This window comes from Macrosteles quadrilineatus, unplaced genomic scaffold (assembly GCF_028750875.1).
Source record: "Macrosteles quadrilineatus isolate MER2022 unplaced genomic scaffold, UCM_ALF_1.0 Scaffold_9__3_contigs__length_116548681, whole genome shotgun sequence".
Lineage (NCBI taxonomy): Eukaryota > Metazoa > Arthropoda > Insecta > Hemiptera > Cicadellidae > Macrosteles > Macrosteles quadrilineatus.
The window spans coordinates 93,334,184-93,355,810 of NW_026542602.1; the positions used below are offsets into that span (position 1 = coordinate 93,334,184).

General features: G+C 35.1%; 1 protein-coding gene across 3 annotated transcripts in view; it reads right to left on the reverse strand.

Annotated features, from left to right (window-relative positions):
- The window catches only part of LOC129003805 (kinesin-like protein KIF23), a 32,018-nt gene that overhangs the window by 3,574 nt on the left and 6,817 nt on the right, over nt 1-21,627 (reverse strand). For 2 of the 3 annotated variants that reach the window (XM_054432113.1, XM_054432114.1), the window contains exons 2-13: nt 20,252-20,557; nt 17,354-17,585; nt 15,455-15,613; nt 12,631-12,730; nt 11,435-11,672; nt 8,900-9,204; nt 8,707-8,789; nt 8,174-8,304; nt 4,945-5,048; nt 4,261-4,365; nt 3,374-3,520; nt 1,552-1,725 (exon numbers count right to left, since the gene is read on the reverse strand). In XM_054432113.1, the coding sequence (XP_054288088.1) occupies nt 1,552-1,725; nt 3,374-3,520; nt 4,261-4,365; nt 4,945-5,048; nt 8,174-8,304; nt 8,707-8,789; nt 8,900-9,204; nt 11,435-11,672; nt 12,631-12,730; nt 15,455-15,613; nt 17,354-17,585; nt 20,252-20,537 (2,064 nt within the window). In that variant the 5' untranslated portion in view covers nt 20,538-20,557. The remainder of the gene's footprint in view (nt 1-1,551; nt 1,726-3,373; nt 3,521-4,260; nt 4,366-4,944; nt 5,049-8,173; nt 8,305-8,706; nt 8,790-8,899; nt 9,205-11,434; nt 11,673-12,630; nt 12,731-15,454; nt 15,614-17,353; nt 17,586-20,251; nt 20,558-21,627) is intronic. The other variant, XM_054432115.1, reaches the window with a different exon arrangement.

The following is a 21,627-nucleotide window of genomic DNA, read 5'->3' on the forward strand; positions in this document are numbered from 1 at the left end:
ATCATGTGAACTTTTTGAAGTTTACATCATAACAGATGGCCATGATACAAATTTATTTACATCCATGCGAAAATGTGGTTATCGTTACAGTTGGTGATGTTTTAGTGAATTCAAGTAAAATATTGTAATGTTTTGTATGATGTAGCCTAAAGAAGAAAATTATTTACGTTAGATGTTGTGTTTTGATGGGATTTGCAATAGAATATTGTAAATTAATTCAAATATATCACAGATTTTACAGGCTGCTAGTATAAATTATAACAATTAAATTTAGTCCGTGCAATTCAAACATTTAAAATTATGTTTCATATCCATAAGTTTATACAAGGTGAGGCAGACCACCCGTACACAATGTATGCTGCCAAACCAATTGAGGTAGATTGTTCGTAACAACTTAAACCCCCCAAGTTTTACCCTGTAGAATTTGGAGAAAATATTTTGAAATCTCCCAAACGCACCGAAAGGGTTAGTTAAAAAAAATGTATGTGTTTTTTATTCTTAATATTCACTTCTATTCTTCCTCTATGACCGTGCCAATTTAAAGAAAAAACTCCTTTTGAAGAAATTAAAATGAGGTGAAATTTATTATAAACTACTTAGTCCTCGTTTTATCCTATTTTCTACTTAAAAAATTATATTTTCCACTACATCTTAACATTAAATTGCATAAATAGTAGCTTTCGTTACTAGTCCCTAAAGTAGGTTTTTTTTGGACCGATATCGTGTTAAACAAAATTCTATTATTTTAGGACGAGTTACGAACAATATTTTTCATTACATTGTCATATATTATAGCAAAAAATACAAAATATAGCCAAAAGTGTTTGATTAAAAAGTAACGTTTACTTTAAGGCCTTTTCACACCGGCGTGTTTGCAGTCAGACAAGTAACACTGTCTGAGCACGTGGCTTTGAAGTGTTCACATGCGCATGCGCGAGCCCATGTACGCCACGTACGTTTTAGAAAAATCGCTCTCCGAGCGATTCACAAAGAGACCATCGTGTACGTACTGGACGTTCAGTACGTTCTGTATGCGCGGTGTGAATGAGCTCATATGATAACATGACTCAAAACGATCCGTAAGACAGCTGTTTTTGAGACAGTGTAATGAAAAAAGGTTTTTTACTAAGCCTGATTAACTTATTGTTGTGTATTTACTTAATTCATGAGAATAAAGTTCGGCTCAGAAAAAGCTCGAGGCTCCAGCTCTATTCAAAAGCTTGGCTTGATTGAAAATCTCAGGCTCTTCTAAAAGCAAGGCATAATTTACAATCCAGACATTTCTACACAATTTACTTAGACCTAACTTAGTGGAAATGTGAAAGGTTAACTTACTCAAAAAGATTTACAAAGTTTTACTACATCACACACTAACTGGAAAATAAAGAGAGCCACAGATCAGCTTAAAAACCCTAGGTAAACACAAAATATAAACTTTAAACGTGGACTTATATTGGTTGAAATCCTCACATTGTCTTTCACAAAACTGAATCATCCAAGATAGGAAAAACTTAATGAACTTTTTGGTAGACATTTTTTTGTTTGACGTACCCGTTTGCGGACTGTGACACTGGAAGGGGTGGTGATACAGTCAGTAGTAGACGGTGTCCGTATATTGTATGCACTGGGAGTGTCCAGTGACCGAGGAGTGGGAGTGTTCAAATACTCGTCTGACAAGATACGTTTCACCTGCTGCAACTTACGATCCTTGTTCTTAATCTCCATCTGTAAAGGTGAGTCAGAGTTTGACTTTGTTTCGATGTCTCTCATCTCAATACAAGATCACATTTTCTCCACATTCCCCAGCAGCAAAACTGGTCTTCTCAGTCACCAAGTATACCATTTACTAGGGATCTGCAGGTCCTCCATATTTTCGGGTCTGATCGTGTCAAAAATGATTATCGAGACAAGTGAGGTGGAGTGGAGCAGAATTCATAAAAAAGCCTACAACTGTATGAATGACCGTTAATGTAATAATTTGCATATTATATATTCAAAATACACGATTAGTAGACTATTGGGCAGGCAGTTATGATATATTAATTCAAATATATGATATGATAACTCCCTCAGCTCAGTAGTCTATTATATTATTAAAGTGATACAATAAAATTTTATGTAAACAGTTAACGTCATTTACCAAATAAAAATATAGGCATATGGCACATCAAAATGAAGCTAAGAGTGTGTAGATTTGCCGAAAAGAATTGATATGGACGAATTTCCTAAGGGCTCTGCCCCACAGGCTGATTTCCAAAGGGCTATGCCTGGCATGCTTCCAATTTTCAAATGGTTTAATTTAATTTGAATAATGAAACAGCTGGTCAGTACAATGAACTGTTGTTTGTTTATTTACTCTAAAAATATGTTTGTGGCGCTTCATGTAGATTGAGGAGGGTTATGTTTGGTTTTAAAGTGAGGTTGTATACGTTTTGTAAAGTATTGCACGTCAAAGTTTCTTTTTTTAAATTTATATAGTAAGCTACATGTGAAGAAGCTGGACTAAAATTGAAGAATTATGGTAAAACATGTCATTCATAAAGCATCAATATGAAGCAATTGATGCTATTTCTACACTAAGGTATGTTGTCATATTCTTATGGATCTATTTACTTCAAAAGTAGGGGCTTGAAAGTAAGTAGGTTTACGCTTTTAAATCAGTTTGTTTATATTTTCAAACAAAATCATAGAGTTGCTGTATTTTAAAACACACATCAGCACCACTTTAATAGCTCTCTAGATCACATTTTCTGCCGTTCTGTAACGTTGCAAAGCACGGATATAGCAGCTTGTAAAAATTATAATGTTTAAAATCACAGCTTACTCAAACTTTTACTCTGAAAACAAAAAAAGTTACTAAACACTGTACAGCAAAATATATCACATAAAGAACAGATGAATAGAAGTTCTTGTACCTGCTGCTATTCATTGGCTACTGCTACATGCTGTTTAGAAGAATGTCAATAAAAACATTAGATAACTCATAAAAACGTATAAAACCATAGTACTGTACTTAATGATAATAATAACAGTCATAAAAAAAGATAAAGATATCAATTTCATAAAAACATCGCTTATTCTTACTTCTTATTAAAAGAGATTATTATTCGTGCTTCTTATTGAAAAAGAGGCCGCCAACCTCTTAAAAAAAAAAAAGATAGCAATTACATAAAAACATCGCTTATTCTTTCTCTTGGGCTATTCTCTCTTGGGTTTCTCTTCATACACACATTCAACAAGTTGTCATGGTTACTAATCACCCAATCACAAACTGTTGTGACATAGCAAGCGCATAGCAGACTATTGTCAGTGGAAGCGGATAGCTTGACTATGAAGCTATCAAGGTAAGAAGCCCACCTAGTTCCCTTCTTACCTCCATCTTCCTCTTATGATCTGTCAGTTTCTTGTCCATTTGCTGGTTTAGTTTCTCAGCAGTCTGTGCGATCTTGGACTGATACCTCTGTTTTTCTCTCTCCCTATCCTGTAGTCGTCTGTTAAGAGCAGCATCTTTTTCGTGAAGCTGGTTGTTAAAAATCATGCAATGGTGGTTAGTCAAGCGAACGGACAAAGATTGGAAATATTTTAAACTATTAAGATGAAAGCAGAAGTTAAACTCACCTGCAGTTAATATTTGTCAATTTGTATGTGTTAGGACCACATGTGCACTTACAAATTTTCATTTTGCTTGTGTGTATTTGTATTATTGCTTGATGATGAGAAATGGTAGAAAATTATTTTCTTCAATTTTCATGACCGAAGCTTGCACTTACAAAATGATAGATGTGGATACTATAAAGCTGAAGTTGGATATTAGAACTGTAACCTTTGACTATTGATACAACTAGCATTCAATCCCCATGTTTATACCACCATGTCACCAATCATCGTAGTTGATGTGAGCCACCGACAAATTGCTCAGATCTAAATTAGGCCTACTATTTTTTGTCGAATACACAAAACTTACGGAATGACTTATTGTGAGCTATAGCAACTGTTATGAATGTACTACATTCTGTAACTGGTTTACACAACTATGTTCTTTTTTAATACAAAAATGGCCAAAGCTGGTCCATATAAATGGGATGTCTACTTCAGTAACCAATAGTCAATGCTGTAACTTATATTTTATGTCAGTAGAAAAAAATAAAAATACCAAGTTATATTCGCCCAGAAAAAGTTAATTTTGGTTTTCTTTTAGTAAAATTGTCAGTTTTTAGTATTTGAACTTTTAAAAGTTTAATAAAAATGTAAAGGACTCACATCCTCTTGCAATCTCTTGATGACCCTCTCATAACCAGAGTTTTGTTTCTTCAGTGATGCAAGTTCAACCTCCTTCTTGTCAAGTTGTGATTCCAGATTGGCAATCTGTAACCAAAAAAGTACTCTAAGTTTTTAGTTGGCTCCAACCAAGAAAAATGCTTTTATTTAATAGGCTATTTGGAATGTTATATACCTCAAGTGTAAAAACCTTTTTAACAAATTGCTCTTTCGTAAGCTAACTATTAATTGTAAGAACACAACTTGAATTTATTTAAATAATGGTTTGTATCACTTGGTATGCCGAGTGATCCTCATTTATTAATACACACTTAGTTTCAGACTTCTACAGTATTTCATCAGCTGTCACAGAAATTTCAAATGAATGTGTAATCTAGCGCATGTAGGCAGAGCTGTTAAAATCAGTAAAATAACACACAATTTAAAAATCCCTATACAAACCTTAAACTATAAAAGCCCCAGAAGATGAGTCATGATACGTGAGGACTAAAATCATACATATCAGGTAATATAAGAAAATAGTTAATATATAGCAATATTTTCGATTATAGAGTATAGAGTGATACTGAGACAAATTTATCATTAAATAAAACAAAACCATAGTAAACATTCATAAACAACATGAAAAAAACTGTTAAGTTCTAACAACTATTTAGGCAATCTCACCTTTTCTTTGTAAGTTCCAACTTCCGAGGAGAGTAAACTGCTTTTATGTGTTAGTATTAGTAACTCCTCCTCACTCTTCATCAGAACATCACGGAATTCCTTTTCTGCAAACAATTCAATGAAAATAAAATTTTTTCTAATGATACAGACTAGTGATGGTCGGATTTGGATATCGGACTACCGGATCAGCCAGATCCGAGCTAGAACCGACACCGGATCGGATCCAAAAAATTCCGGATCTTGGGCTGGATCCGGTTTTGATGGATCCGATTTTTTCCAATTTTCCCCGATTTTTTTACTAACACGAAGCTGTCTGTATCCATGTAAAAGACCGATTTTTTACTCAATGTCACAGTGCTGTATATTACGACGTCAATAACCTCTATAGTTAGGCAATGTCACAGTACTGTATATTACGACGCCAATAACCTCTATGTTGTGCAATGTCACAGTACTGTATATTACGACATCAATAACCTGTATGGCTGGGCAATGTCACAGTACTGTATATTACGACGTCAATAACCTGTATGGCTGGGCAATGTCACAGTACTGTATATTACGACGTCAATAACCTCTATGGTTGTGCAATGTCACAGTACTGTATATTACGACGTCAATAACCTCTATAGTTAGGCAATGTCACAGTACTGTATATTACGACGCCAATAACCTCTATGTTGTGCAATGTCACAGTACTGTATATTACGACATCAATAACCTGTATGGCTGGGCAATGTCACAGTACTGTATATTACGACGTCAATAACCTGTATGGCTGGGCAATGTCACAGTACTGTATATTACGACGTCAATAACCTCTATGGTTGTGCAATGTCACAGTACTGTATATTACGACGTCAATAACCTCTATGGTTAGGAAATTTCACAGTACTATATATTACGACGCCAATAACCTCTATGGTTGTGCAATGTCACAGTACTGTATATTACGAGGTCAATTTTAACCTCTATAGTTGGTCAATGTCACAGTACTGTATATTACGTACGACGTCAATAACCTGTATGGCTGGGCAATGTCACAGTACTGTATATTACGACGCCAATAACCTCTATGGTTGTGCAATGTCACAGTACTGTATATTACGACGCCAATTGCCTAACCATACAGGTTATTGACGTCGTAATATACAGTACTGTGACATTGCCCAACTAATATTATCAACTAATAGTCAACTAATTTTAAGATTTGGAAAAGTTTTAGTGTCCCCAAAAAATTAGGGATTATGGGCTCAACTGGAGACTCTATATATAAGACATATTAACCTTTAAACATTACCAATTTAATTTTAAACAGTATGATTTAAATTGGCATTCTGTTAATTACGTTTTTTTAACAAGTCCTTATGACAGTGGTTATCTGGATCCGGATCCGGTACCGACATTTTCTTGGATCCACCCATCACTAATACAGACGCTATTCTAATGCAAGTTTATGACCTAGCCACTCAAAAATTCGATGTTAAAAACTCATTTTGATTTAAAACGTTGAAAAGCAGCCGAGAATGGTGATAAAATACTGTCAAAAGGGGATGTACAAGATAACAGTCAGTTGGACTCCTACCTTGCTTTCTATGGCAAACAGAGATACTGCAACTGCAAGTAATATATTTTAAATCCTGAAATACATAGAAGAGTGGAATTACAACCCGGTTTAATGCAGTTTGCAGAAACTATAGGATCTACCTAATACCCCCGCCGCAGCAAACCTGCAGACTAAGCGTATTTAAACTTGTCTGATTAAATTTTTACGGAAAGTAAATAAAAGAAACGTCTTATAACACTTAAATTAAGTGTTATAAGACGTTTCTTTTATTTACTTTCCGTAAATTTAATAAAACGTACAATGCTGATCAAGAAGTTATTTAAATTTTTACTAAAATATTTCCATAAATAAGACATAAGTATTCCCTATTTAAATAGCATTATATTTAACGAGTGCTTAGGTTTGCTGCTACGGGAAGGTAAAAAGTGTTTTTTTGACCATACGTCAATAGTATAGTATGAAATAAATAAATTTGCCAAATTTTATCAATATATATCCATAAACAAGTAAACTACAACAATTTTCATTTTCTCCATAAGAATAACATGGGAATTTTAAATTACACTATTTTTAATTTTTTCCGTGACTGTTAGGCATACAACAGCCCCTAAATATACTAAATTATTTCTTTTTTTAAGCTCTATAAACTGGTTTGAAGATAAATTGCAAAATTTTTTGTTTTTTATGGTCAAAAATGGGAAAACCCCATTTTTACCCCATAAAACCCCATTCCCATGGTCCGATTATGCTGGATCTCAAACTCGTTCGAATAAATGTAGGTTTACATGTTTGCACCAAATTTCATCAAAATCGGATCATTTTTGCTCGAGTTATCGCGCTAACGGACACATATATATGAATTTGAACGGATGGTGTTTTGGCCTATAGGGACGTCAAAATAAAAAATTAAATCGTTCCTGGGTCCAGGTCTTACCATGAGTACTACGGTAATATCTTATTCCCTATATGGGAAATTCGCTAAAAACAAAAAAGTTGTGTAGGTGTAATCAAATACTCAACAGTCACAGTACTTTGGAAATGAATGTACTTAAGCTTGCTCCTAAGCCAAGGTCCTTTAAAGGACCCTGAGTAATTCACACAACAAACAACTAACGTATTGTCCTAGTCCTAGCAAAGGACTTTTTGAAAAATCATTATGAAAAAGTGAGAATGAAGAATTCTTTCATCAATATAATTTCTGAAAACATCCTAGACACTAGGACCAAATAAGAGGTTAAGGGTGTAACAAAGAGCAAGGGCATAGGTTTTTAGGATATTTTGAGAGGATAGCAGGCTTACCTGAATGGGAAAGAGTTCAAAGTGGCACATCAAACACAAAACTTTACACTATACACACAACCAAAATTATCAGAATATTCTGATGTTTGATTACTGAATTATAATATTTCACTGTCACTGACAGCATTTTCAACTAAGGAAGAGAGAGTTTTCTTTAGGTCTAATATCCTTAGTATTGTCAAGAGTGACCATTGTGTGTATTATACCCATGGACTCTATTTCTCAGGCGGATTAGATAAATTCATTAGATTAATTGGCCATTTTTTCTTAAAATGACCTCAAGTTCGCTACTAAATTAGTGGTACTCTATACTGTAACATCTGACCACACAAGTACTAAATAAGAATATATCTAACACAATACCTTTGGCTTTAAGTTCGACGTCCATCTTTTTATTTCTTGCTATTTCAACTTCCAGGAATGTCATCAGGTTCTTTAACAGTCTGTCATCCTCGGGCCCCATCAGGCAGAGGTCAGGGAACTGGGAGGCTAGGCTAACAACAACAGCGCATGCAAATAGAGTTACAACAGAACCACTAGCTATGCCTGATTTGAGAACTACGAGCTCACTCAAATAGTAGAAAACATAATTATATACAGCTACGATAGAAGGCAAAATTCGGGTTTTGTTACTATTTCTAAGAATATCAGAAAACAATTTCTCATGTAGTAAAAAAACTTGTTTTTTCAGTTATACTTTTGGTTTCTTTCAAATAAACTCATTTAGTAGTTAGCATAGCCATCATCATACATCAAGAAAGCAAAAAGTAGTAGGCTTATGTTACAATTTAGCGTGAAAAAAAAAACAATATAGAATAAGGACAGCTTAACATATATGATCATGGTTATTTGTTATTAATTTCTTATGGATTACAATATTAGATGAGCAGACAAACCTGTAGACAGCATTGACACCAACATCAATTGGAATGTTCTCATTGTTGACTTCATTCAGATTAGCCATTGCACGTTTAAAAATCTGAAACAAAAACATTGTAGTGTATATTGTATTTTATTGCCATAATTCCTGACAAGATAACTTCACAAAAGACGTCTGTGCTATAAAGATATAAAGCGCACGCAATGTACCTGGTTTGCCCTTCGTCGGCCAGCTGGCAAGTTGTCAATATTTCGCAGAGGTGTCGGTTTGACCACTTGCACTTCCTGGCTCATCTCAGAGAACTTCATCACGTGAATGTTCTCGTCATAGTCGTCTGATCTAGGGTTGACACACACGATGACACGTACGATGCACTCCCCGTCAAAGAAGTTCTTGAACAGATGAGTCAGCTTGGAGTCTCTGTATGGTACCAGCTTGTTTGTGCCATTGGCTTGGTTCTCTCGTAAAATCTCCAGGCAAGTGCGTAGAGTCATCAGGGAGTTGTTAATGTTCCCTGAAACAAGCAACAATTACTCAGCTTGTTTTGAAATACATAACAATTTAAATATTTAAAATAACTAGAAGTCATGATTTGCATCTTCAATGAATAAATACAAATTCAATTCTAAGTCAAGATAGATAATTGAATTGATGCAACAGCAAGACAAATCTGAATTTTCAAATACAATAAAATGAAATGTGTGAATTTTCAATTCTCACTTAACAAATAGAACAAAAAGAACGTGTGTGTCTCCTCGCGTTTTCAATTCAGTGCAACCTCCGCCAGGTTAAAGACGTCAACACAAACTGTTGAAAATAGTCTCACTACTAGGACTTACCATGACTACGGTAACCTTCTTTCTTGGGGGAATTCTTTTTAGGAAATTCGCTAAAAAACTTAATCAGCCAAACCTATTATTTTTTAAATATGACTTTTTCAAAAATCAAAGTGTCTATAAATCTAGATTCCCAAAGGAAAAATCTTGACCCTTTTTATTTAGGGATGTGAAGGTTTTAGCGAATTTCCCTAGGGAAGTAGCTATTACAGTAGGTATCAGCCTACACAAGATTTAAAATTAATCAAAACCAAAATGGTGGTATCCACTACTTACCAGATGTGTTGGCGGATGTGTAACTATTATATGCAACAGATGTAAAGATTTAAATGTAGGGATGGACGAGATTGGATTTTTAGTTCGAGACGAGACGAGACGAGATTTTTTATTTCTCATAAACTTTCGAGACGAGATCGAGACGGCATTTCCCTTCTCATACACAACGGGAAATGCACGTTCAAAATTTTTACCTGATTTTGTAACATTGTTAGATGACTGTTTAAATACAAAAATAATGATAATAGGCAAGAATATTTACAATCTTTTATTAAAAAACATCAGCATAAATTTTTTTTATTAATCACGCCTAACTTATTAAAAATGCCTACGATTAGGAAACATAGTGATATCAGTTAGGATAGAGTTCAACTTATCCTAAAATAAAATAAATCATAAAATAAAAGCAATATTAATTTTTATAAAATAGTTAGGTACTTGTTTTGACTTTTTATAGTAATAAACATTCCTCACACTGCTTACATTTAACAAAACTTCTCAAATGTAATTAAAGTAATATTATTAAAATAATTAAAGTAATATTTACATTTAAAGAATTAATTAAATAAGAACGCCTCCGCAAAGGAAACGCAACTACAACACGCTCCTCTATTGCGGGTATTGCATTGACTTTCTGAAGGCGTTTAAATTTTTTTTTATTTATTTATTTTTTTTTATTCTCGTCTCGATAAAAATCTGGGCCAAAAAGAAATCTCGTCTCGTGTAACGAGATTTAAAATTTCCCGAAAATTTCCCGAAATTTCAAGACTTGACCATCCCTATTTAAATGTTTCTATTTTGTGTCCTCTTCCCATTGCAAAGCGCGGGTACAATAGCTAGTATATATATATATATATATGTGTGTGTTCGTGAACGCGATAACTTAAGTAATTTTTGTCCGATTTTGGTTTAAAGGTGTAAGAGGGGGTAAACTTGAATGAGTCCACGAACCAGATGATCGGACCATGGGAACGGGGTTTTATGGGGTAAAAATTGGTTTTTCACATTTTTGACCCTCAAAACACAAAGTTTCGCAATTTCTCTCTAGTCCTTTTTTACGGTAATTGGTAACAGGGAAAATTCAAAATTTTAAATTTAAAACTCCCATGTTATTCTTATGGAGAATGTTGTAAAATGTTGTAGTTTGCTTGTTAATAGAAATATTTTGATCAAACTTGCAAAATTTATTTATTTTACTAAGCTATTAATATTTTTAAAACACACTGTATTAGTTTCAGTTTCCTTGTAGCAGCAAACCTAGGTTATCGTTTAACCTAATTTTATCCAAACAGATTTAATTAAAAAACATTGAGAGAAATGGAAATTTGCTTAGTCGTCAGACGGTTTGCTGCGGTGGGGGTATTGGGAAAGGATTAAGGAGTATTTTTATAAATAACTACTGGGGAAACAGAAGAGGGAGACCAAGAACCACATGGAGACGTACTGTGGAGAAGGAGTTACAGAGTCAGGGCATGACATAGGCTAGGGCAAAGGAGCTGGCCAACCAAAGGGACCGCTGAAGAGTGTTCGTCGAGGCACTATGCTCCCCCTAGGAGCACAAGTTAAGTCCCCCTAGGAAATAAGTCAAGTTTATACCTAACTCACTTAAGCCTATTGGTGGATATCACTTACCAGCCTCCCTGAGCCGCTGCCCCGTGGTGTTTGTTCGGTTCATGCGCTCACTGCCGGCCAGGTCCACAAAGGACAGCTGACTGACACTGATCCTACGCTTGTCCTGCATCACAGTCTCCCCACAAGCGTCCAGCGGCGCCTGGACCACCCGCACAGTGAACACTGAGTGACTGCGGCTAGACTCGGCATTCAGCGTGTTGTGCGCCATTCGCCGCCGGCGTAAACCCTTGTTAAACACCTGCAGACAGTATAAAAACGTGTTAGGGGCTTATAGTGGTAATCTGAAGGCCCCAAGCAGCATTGACTCTTGACCCAGACGTCATTTATCATTGGGCTATAAATTAATGACGTTGTCTAAAAAAAGTTCAACATTAGATGGTACAGAGACCAGGGTTTGGACCGTCCTATTACACATAAAAATGCCAATGGTGTAGATAAACAGTGGTATATGGACACTGTGTTGCAGCATAGGAATCAAACTTTTTCTTTATGCTTTATCTTGTCAAACACTTTTGATATTATGATTGTATATAAGTGAAGGTAGTATCTAAAGCTGTGGCTGTATCAACAATTCATTTTATCTGCCCAATAAAAAAATATCTATCTTTGAATGTATTAAAAGTGATATTTATTTACAAAGAATATACTAGTTCTACTAAAAGGAAAATCTAGATGACTTTTCAGTAATATTTTAAAGTAAAGAAATCCATGCTAGTGAGAAGTTATCTTTTAGATTAGGGGTTTTTATTTATTTGAAAAATCAATGGCTGTTATGTTGTTCAATAAAGTTATGAGAGTGTAAAATGCAGAAGTTTATATTATTTTTAAATGATTTGTGAAAAATATAAACTATGTAGTTTTCCATGGTGCTTATAATTTTGGGAAATGAAAAATTAGCTGTTTCTAATTATTTAATTTTTATGACTGCGATTAAATCCGTGACTAGCTTTGTAATATAAATCAGAGATTTCCACAAACCCCTGATAGAATCAGTGAGTTTGAGATTTCATTGACTTTTGAGTAAAATTAGCGACGTCCGACATCTAGACCCCCTAATAAATCAATGAGGCTTAGCTATATATATAGCTAAGCTATATATATAGCTATATATATAAGCTAAGCTATATATATATAGCTATATATATATAAGCTATATATATAGCTATATACCTAACACATAGTGGATCATAAGTTACCTCAAAAGCATCGTCTGTGCTCTTCACCTCAACTTCTGTGACCCCGTGAACATACATGTTCTTGGCTCCGTCTTCTCGGACCAACTTGCTCTGTGGACCTCTGCGAAACACATTGAAGGTTATTTAACCCCTTACAAATACATTGACAAAGCCATCCACTATATTCACACACATCATTCAAGGAGTAGTGTCACTACTCAAAAAATATGACACTACTCCTTGAATGATGTGTGTGAATATAGTGGATACGTTGTTTTTCGGATATTCATTGCCCGGTTTGTCTTTGGATTGTCTTATTGTGTAGAAACTTTAAATAATCAAAAATAAAATTAGAACTAACCACGATTATTTAGCATTGATTGTGTATATTAAATGATAGGGACCAGGGGAAATATACAAACTTTTGTCATGATTTGAATTTTAACATCAAAATACAATATTGCACAATCATGATATTTTAGGTCATTGACCTTTATCATGCATCCGTTATTGCTGTTTCAGAAGAGAAGCTCGTTGATAAATTTTAATTTGATATTCCCGTATACTTTCTCTTTGTTCTTCTATTTCTTGGGTTTCTCTTCATCACGCATTCAACAAGTTGCCTAGTTGCCATGGTTACTAATCACCCATGTCGTTATCAGCTTTTGTGACATAGGCACAGGAGGGGGTAAAACTTGACAAAAATCGGTTAATATTTACCTATTATTTAATAACCAATGTACTTTATTGGTACTGTATTAATAAATTGGCCGATTTTTGTCAAATTTTACACCAAATTTGTTGAAATTTCAAGGTTAATATCAATAAAACAATTATTACCAAACATTTTTATTCATTTAAAAGATTGATTTGTGGTATTGGGTTCCCGACTGAGTGCAGCTGAGCGGCACTAATGAGGGTTGAACCGTCTTGGGGGTGGACAATAGACGGCCTATCAGACCCTCCCCTCCCCAGTGGTCTGGAGAAAAAGCTTGTAAAAAAACTAGGGATGGTCAAGTCTCGAAATTTCGGGAAATTTTCGGGAAATTTTAAATCTCGTTACACGAGACAAGATTTCTTTTTGGCTGAGATTTTTATCGAGACGAGAATAAAAAAAAAAAAAAATTAAAAACGCCTGCAGAAAGTCAATGCAATACCCGCAATACAGGAGCGTGTTGTAGTTGCGTTTCCTTTGTGAAGGCGTTCTTATTTAATTAATTCTATAAATGTAAATATTACTTTAATTATTTTAATAATATTACTTTAATAACATTTGAGAAGTTTTGTTAAGTGTAAGCAGTATGAGGAATGTTTTATATACTATAAAAAGTCAAAACAAGTAACTATTTTATAAAAATTAATATTGCTTTTATTTTATGATTTATTTTATTTTAGGATAAGTTGAACTCTATCCTAACTGATATCACTATGTTTCCTAATCGTAGGCATTTTTAATAAGTTAGGCGTGATTAATAAAAAAAATGTTATTCTAATGTTAAAAGATTGTAAATATTCTTGCCTATTATCATTATTTTTGTATTTAAACAGTCATCTAACAATGTTACAAAATCAGGTAAAAATTTTGAACATGCATTTCCCGTTGTGTATGAGAAGGGAAATCCCGTCTTGATCTCGTCTCGAAATTTTATGAGAAATAAAAAATCTCGTCTCGTCTCGTCTCGAACTAAAAATTCAATCTCGTCCATCCCAAAAAAAAACTATTGCACAAGCGTGACTTGATTGGGCTACTTCAACTTTAATTTTTTCAAATTAAATGTGATGTTTCAAAATCAAAAACAATAATTTGGGACCATACTGCATAACAATAATGGACTGCATTAATTGTTGAATATACAATCCATTTTTAACAAACTAAGATTATACTATTCAAATACAATTTTAAAAATTATCTTGGTATTTTACTTAGGGTAATGAAGTTATGTAGGCTAGTGTAATTCTCGGTTCATCAAGGTTCTACTGTATTATGTTTGGCAGTGTATAAGTGTAGAATGTAATTTATAAATTCAGGGATACACACCTTTTATAGAGTTATAAAGCCTAATTGCCCTAATTAAGCCACAACATCAAATATAGAGCCCAGCTTAGTGCATTAGTGATGTTTTATAAACTTGGCAAACCCTATAATGCCACTTAAGGCCAATAATTCATTCCAAAAACGTAAGGAAATACAATGTGAAAATAAACTTGAGATAGAACTCCTTGTCTTGTGAGAACCAGGAAACAACATAAAAAATAACCTCAAGTAAACAAGCCCAAACGTTTTGACATCAGTCCTGCTGAGCTAAAGTGTTGTGTGAAGATTTCGGCCGCTAGTGTACTTAATTCAAGCAACCAACTTTTGAAAATAGATGTTGTGAATTGTGATTTTCAAGAGAGAAAAAACTGTGGACGTGGCTAATTTGAAATTCTATGATGCAAAATCGTCATTTTAGTTTATTGACACAAATTTACAGTGTTTTATAGGTTAAAAATGCATATGCAGCTTATTATTAACCGCGCCGAACTATCCGAATCTGAAAATATCCGAACCGAGCCTCAACTATGGGATCTGAAATGAAATTTCACTATCCGCACACCTCTATAAATATCTTTGTATTTACATTCAATTTTGTCTTTCAAAACTACAAAATTTTATCCTTAGATTAGTATCTAAAAGGAGCTTCCGTACAGCCAGGCCACATACCCTATTAATTTCAAATCAGAAAAGTGTCCATTCCTGAGGGGTTATTATAAAGAATATAATGACTGTATATTAAATTCAACTATCCCCAAGCTCCAACAATTGTCATTAGGCTAAAGAGAGTCTGTCAACTTTGCTACACACCTGCCCCTAGAGAGTTCTTCAAAGTTCTCATCTAAAAGATCAAATACAGAATTGTTGTAGATCTCGATGTAAGTTACAAACACAGCGTACATGTTGTCTTCATGAACATCTTCTATTTTAACCTCCTCTGCAATCCTATTGGCCCAATCACTCTCCTGTCTGAAACAGAAACAAGAGAAAGTATTAAAACACAACTTGTTAGAAACCAGTGGCTAGGTGACAAACAGGAATTTAAATTTAAAATGCAGCTTAATTATTGTGTTTATTTTATTTTTTTAGCAAACTTCATTCATAGGGAATATTAACGAATTTTCCAAATTGGGAATTAACGAATTCCTCATATACGGAATAAACTATGACTGTGGGTCTCATGGTAAGACCAGGACCCAAGATCTATTTACTTTTTTCATTTTGATGTCCCCAAAGGCCAAAACACCATCTGTTGAAATTCATGTGTGTCCATTCATAACTCAAGCAGAAATCATGCGATTTTGATGAAATTTGGTACAAACGGCATCTTCTAATAACATGCACACAAGCACAAGCAACTGTGTTCACACTGGGCTTACACACTAGGTCGCCCAAATGCTGGCGATTGGGCGTGTAAAATAGCCGCTGAGTCAACTTTTTCCAGAGCTTTTTAAAAGCAGCTTTTGGGCGTGTATGTCATTCATACTGAGCTATTTTATGAGTGGTGGAATGGCCTCTGGATCGTCTGAATTAACTATATAGTGGTTTAAATTACCTTGTTACTGTCAAAACGATCCTTTGTAGTTAGTAAGACTACAGCTGTTTCGTGCTGCGAATGGAGCACATCATCAGGTCAGAAGAATGTCAAGTAGTCTTCATATTCCTCGCAGTGGAGTTCGTCAAAAGTTTAATAATAAATAGAGAACAAAACACATAACACACGGAAACACGAAACATTTAATACTGGTCGATCAGACGACGGTAACAACACACGTGATACGGCGCCGGTTGAGGGTGAGTCGCGACTCACCCTCAACCGGCGCCGTATCACGTGTGTTGTTACCGTCGTCTGATCGACCAGTATTAAATGTTTCGTGTTTCCGTGTGTTATGTGTTTTGTTCTCTATTTATTATTAAACTTTTGACGAACTCCACTGCGAGGAATATGAAGACTACTTGACATTCTTCTGACCTGATGATGTGCTCCATTCGCAGCACGAAACAGCTGTAGTCTTACTAACTACAAAGGATCGTTTTGACAGTAACAAGGTAATTTAAACCACTATATAGTATTTTATGAGCTACGTGTAAAAAAGCCGGCGTGTAGTTTGTAAACTCGCCCCCCGCCCCGTGTGAATGGGGCTTTACGGCAAAAGCTACTTCCCTATAGGGAAATTTGCTAAAAGGATTTCACAACTTAAAATACCTAAGGATGACTAGCTTTCTTTTCTGATCCAAAAGGTTTGCCAGCCATTGTGGCTTTATTTCCTGTCACTGAAAACGATTAAATTTCACTTTCAAACTTTTAGAAACACATTGAAGCACATTGATTGTTGGCCTACACATTACAAATAAGTAAATAAACCAGTCTATTAAACTTTGTTTCACAAACGGTCTCTCATATACTAACAAAATTACAACTAACACAAGTCTACAAAGCGTTACACAAGTGAAAAACCAGCTTGCCATGTTTACAGAAGTATGTTTACATTTCATATAGTGAACAGTGAGCACTAATTCCTGGCGCAGCGCTGGGGGTATGGATAACAGTTTGTTCTAACTACACCTGACACTAGGAAAATGTGCTCAACCAATTGAGCCTAACAGCTGTTCTGCCTTCTGCCTGCGCAAGGGCAATAGCTTCAATTGCTACTGCGCATATTTTTGTTTGGTTTTTCACTTGCGCAACGGACTTGCAAACTACCATACCTATGAAATTTCCTTGGGGTTTTACAAGTCAAAACTTGAGAGTGAATTTCGTTGATGCCGTCCATTTTTGCATCATCATCACTTTGAACTTCAAAACCATTGAGTCTGTCAGGTTTGAACACACACTTCTTGGCTTGTAGATGGCCAATGCTGTTGAATATTGCATCCAATGCCCTGGGCATGATACCTGATTCTCTTGGTGTTCCAGTCATGGTGTATGTTTTGCCACTGCCTAGAAAATATATATTTACTGTAGATTCTTTGTAAAATACTTTAACTAGATTTTTTTTTTTATAAATTTGATTGGTTCTATGCAATCTTAACAACGTGTAGTTTGTCACTACTGCAGTTTCGTGCTCGTGGAGCACATCATCAGGTGAAGGTCGAAAAGTTAAAACATTTTCCTCACGTGAAGGTCGTCAATTTTTGAAAACACACCGAAAAACACATAACACACGAACGGTACGAAAAAAAACATTTATAAACATGGCCAATACATTAAAAACGTTACACACGGGGTCCGGCGCCGGTAGAAGACAAGTCATGACTGACGTGTGCCGTAGTCGGTAGCCCCTCCATCCTCACTTCTCTTATCAGAACCTTTTCTTTAGTCCAGGATGTGAATGGCGGTATTATAAATAATGTTAGACTGGAATGAGAGTTGTTCGTTTAAAATATGGTTTGGATGTACTTTAGCTGCTCGGTAAATCTCAAATTCCTCGATGGTGTCCATATATTTACTTTTATGACAAGTATGCATTACTTCTAAATTTGTTTGTATGTCGGTATAACTATGGTTTGAATCAATGATATGGTTGGCAAAAGCTGATTTGGAGTTCTTTCTAGGTAAATGTTCCTTAAATCTAGTTGCAAAAGAGCGTGATGTTTGCCCAATATAAAAACTGGGGCAATCATTACATGTTATCTTATACACTCCAGTGTTGTTTAATTTGTCGCTATTGTCAGTTTGTCTTTCTTTTAAATTACTGGACAGTTTGTTTGTGGTTTTGTAAGCAACTGTGATATTGTTTTTTGCCAATTCTTTTTTGAGAACATTATTAAGTACAATGCCATATTCCGCACTAACTTATTTTTTGGGTTCTTTTGTATGTATCTGATTATCCTTTTTCTTGTTTCTTTGTTTCCTAATCAGTTTGTCGATCAGGGCACTCTCATATCCGTTAGATACTGCGATGTATTTTAATATGTCCACTTCATTGTTGTAATTTTCTGGGCTTAGTGATATGGCAAGCAGTCTATGGACGTAGCTATTGTAGGCAGATAATTTATAATTATGGGGATGATGTGAAGTTGAATGAATTGTCTGGTCAGTGGTTGTAGGTTTCCGATAAATTTTAAAATCTAACCTGTTGTCTGCTCTTGTGATGGTAACGTCTAGGAAATTTAATGTCTTATTTTTCTCAATTTCAACTGTAAATGTCAAGTTTTTGTGAAAAGTATTAAAGTATGTGCTGAGTAGCTTAATCTGCCTTTCATTGCCCTGGAATACAATAAATGTATCGTCTACGTGTCTGCTGTAATGGATGATTTTGCTCTTATAGCGATTTAAATCGGAGAATAGAAACTTGTTTTCAATTTTATTCAAAAACAGTTCTGACAGAACACTGGAAAGAGGCGATTCCATTGTCAGTCCCTCGTTTTGTTTGTAATACTTGTTATCAAACATCACACATCAGTCATGACTTGTCTTCTACCGGCACCGGACCCCGTGTGTAACGTTTTTAATGTATTGGCCATGTTTATTTTAAGTTTTTAAGTTTTTTTCGTACCGTTCGTGTGTTATGTGTTTTTCGGTGTGTTTTCAAAAATTGACGACCTTCACGTGAGGAAAATGTTTTAACTTTTTGACCTTCACCTGATGATGTGCTCCACGAGCACGAAACTGCAGTAGTGACAAACTACACGCAAGGACCATATTGACAGAGGTAAATTAAACCATTATTAAATAGAATTGATTGAAAATCAAATCCGGCAGATGGAAATTCACTTAGTCTGCAAATTTGCTGCGGCGGGGGTATTTTTTAAACTTATTTGTGTATCTATTATAGAAGTAAAAGTTTTTCTTCTAAGTTATCGATTGCTTTTTTTAAAGTAATTTGGAACAGCGGAAATTCCTTCCCCATTGCAACTTGCAGATAATTTTCTCGGATTACATACTGTACCAGGATGATCACAACTTCTGCTTTATGATAATTCCAGTTTTTCAAAAAAAGTTAACCCAACAAATTAATTGTGTTGTGTTCATTTTCGGAACATTTAACTGGATTTTGGACAAACTTTGAACTGTGATAAATATTAATTATTATTGAACGAATATTTCACAGTAAAAAACTTAACTTTGCATAGGCCAATGTGCTCTTTCTAATGAAACTTCTATGCTCTAGCCTACAAAATCACATATCCCCAAATCTTACGTTTCATAAAAAAAAAAAAAAAAAAAAAAAAAACACAGCTGAAATCAAATCCATGTGTCATTTTTACACCACCCTTTACTAACCTAACTTAGATAATGAACACTGGATCAAAATTGAACTTCATAGAAAAATGGTTGAACAAATTTTGCCACTTTGACACTAACTTACCGTACCTAAACTTAACAAAACTATTAGGTATGTCTACTTCAATCGTTTTTGCAAAAACTAAAGATATTGAGGTTTATTGTACAGTATTTTAAAACATACAAGCTATAACTCAATCATAGGTAGACACATTTACCGTACAAAAAATTAGGTACACCATATATCATAAGTTTATGATTCTATATCCACAAAAATCAATGCACAGTCTCAAATGTTAAGAAGACCCCACTCACAATGCTATAGCTAAGTTTTGTACCATGACTTAAGTGACGTAACAAAAAATTAAAACTCAACCTACCAGTAATTCCATAAGTGAACAACAGTCCATTTTTACCATGTAAGACCCCATCGACCAAAGGAAGAGCAACATTGTTAAAAACTGTCATTTGAGAGGCATCGCTATCAAAAACATAGCTAAAAGTGTGCTGTGTTTCTTTGACATATCCATTTTGATAGTTGACAGCATTTTCAGGGGGTGACATCTGGACTGTTGACGGTGATACAACTTTGAGGCAAGGCACCTCATTGTCATTCAGCGGTCGCAAGCGGCAATACACCTGGATTGGTTCTTTAACGGTCGGCATTTTTAGTTTACGTTATTTACCTGAAAAACAAACAAAGTTAGGATCCTAAAATCATAAATCTTAACCATAAACTCAGTTCCTGTTGAGCAACATAAACAGTGATCACAATTTGAGTGTGGTAAAAAAGTTAAACAACTCATCAAGTAACATTAGTACAATTTAGTAGTTTTGTCAAATCTAGCATAAAGCTCTTTTGTACTGCAATTATCTGTGTGTTTTAACCAATGTCTAGAACAAGGTTTCCAGCTCCCCTTAAGAAATCAAAGGTAGTGCCTGTACACAATAAAGGGACTTGGGATAAGCCTGGGAGCTTAAGGCCAATCTCTTTGGTTCCAATTAAGTTATCTCTAATATCTTTGAATTGAATCCCTGATTAAAAAACAGCAGTACATTAATACTTTTCATGGAAATGGCGACCATACAAAGTAGGTATTTTAAGGCAAGTATGAATGGAGATGAGTGTAGGATGAGTGACGCGATTTTGTAGTCTTGTTAGTGACTAAGGCTGACATATTCCTTAGACACAGCTGTAAAATTAATAGCCCGTACAGCTAATGGCAACTAAGGGACCTACAGTTTATAGTGGAATCTGAACCACATTTTTGCCTTGGTATTAACAATTTGGTCTAATTATCAGGAAAGTACTGCGGATAGTCGTTGTACTCACAAGTGCAGATGTTAATCCACACCAGGGAGTATCGCATCCACAGTGCATGCCTATAAATATATCCACAATTCGTGACCTCCTAGTAGCTTGATTACAGGATGACGCCCCACTCAGTCAGTACAGGTACACTTATCTTGAATACAACAGTCTGCTCTCTGTCTTTCAGTAAGTTACGGTTTTCGGACTGGCCTATCAACCGAGGATGCAGTTGACGCTATGGTAAGCTGCGTTTTGGGTTCCTTTGAATAGAAATAATGTCTTGATGGAGGCCCTCTGTGCGACCTCAGTAAGGCATTTGACACTGTGGACTGTGACGTGTTGCTGTTTCACGTGTTGACAATGGGGAACATCACGGTGTCAGAGACGTTCGACTGGAGCTTTTTCCGTCGTACTTGGGGGGGGGGGGGGATCATCCTTATTGTC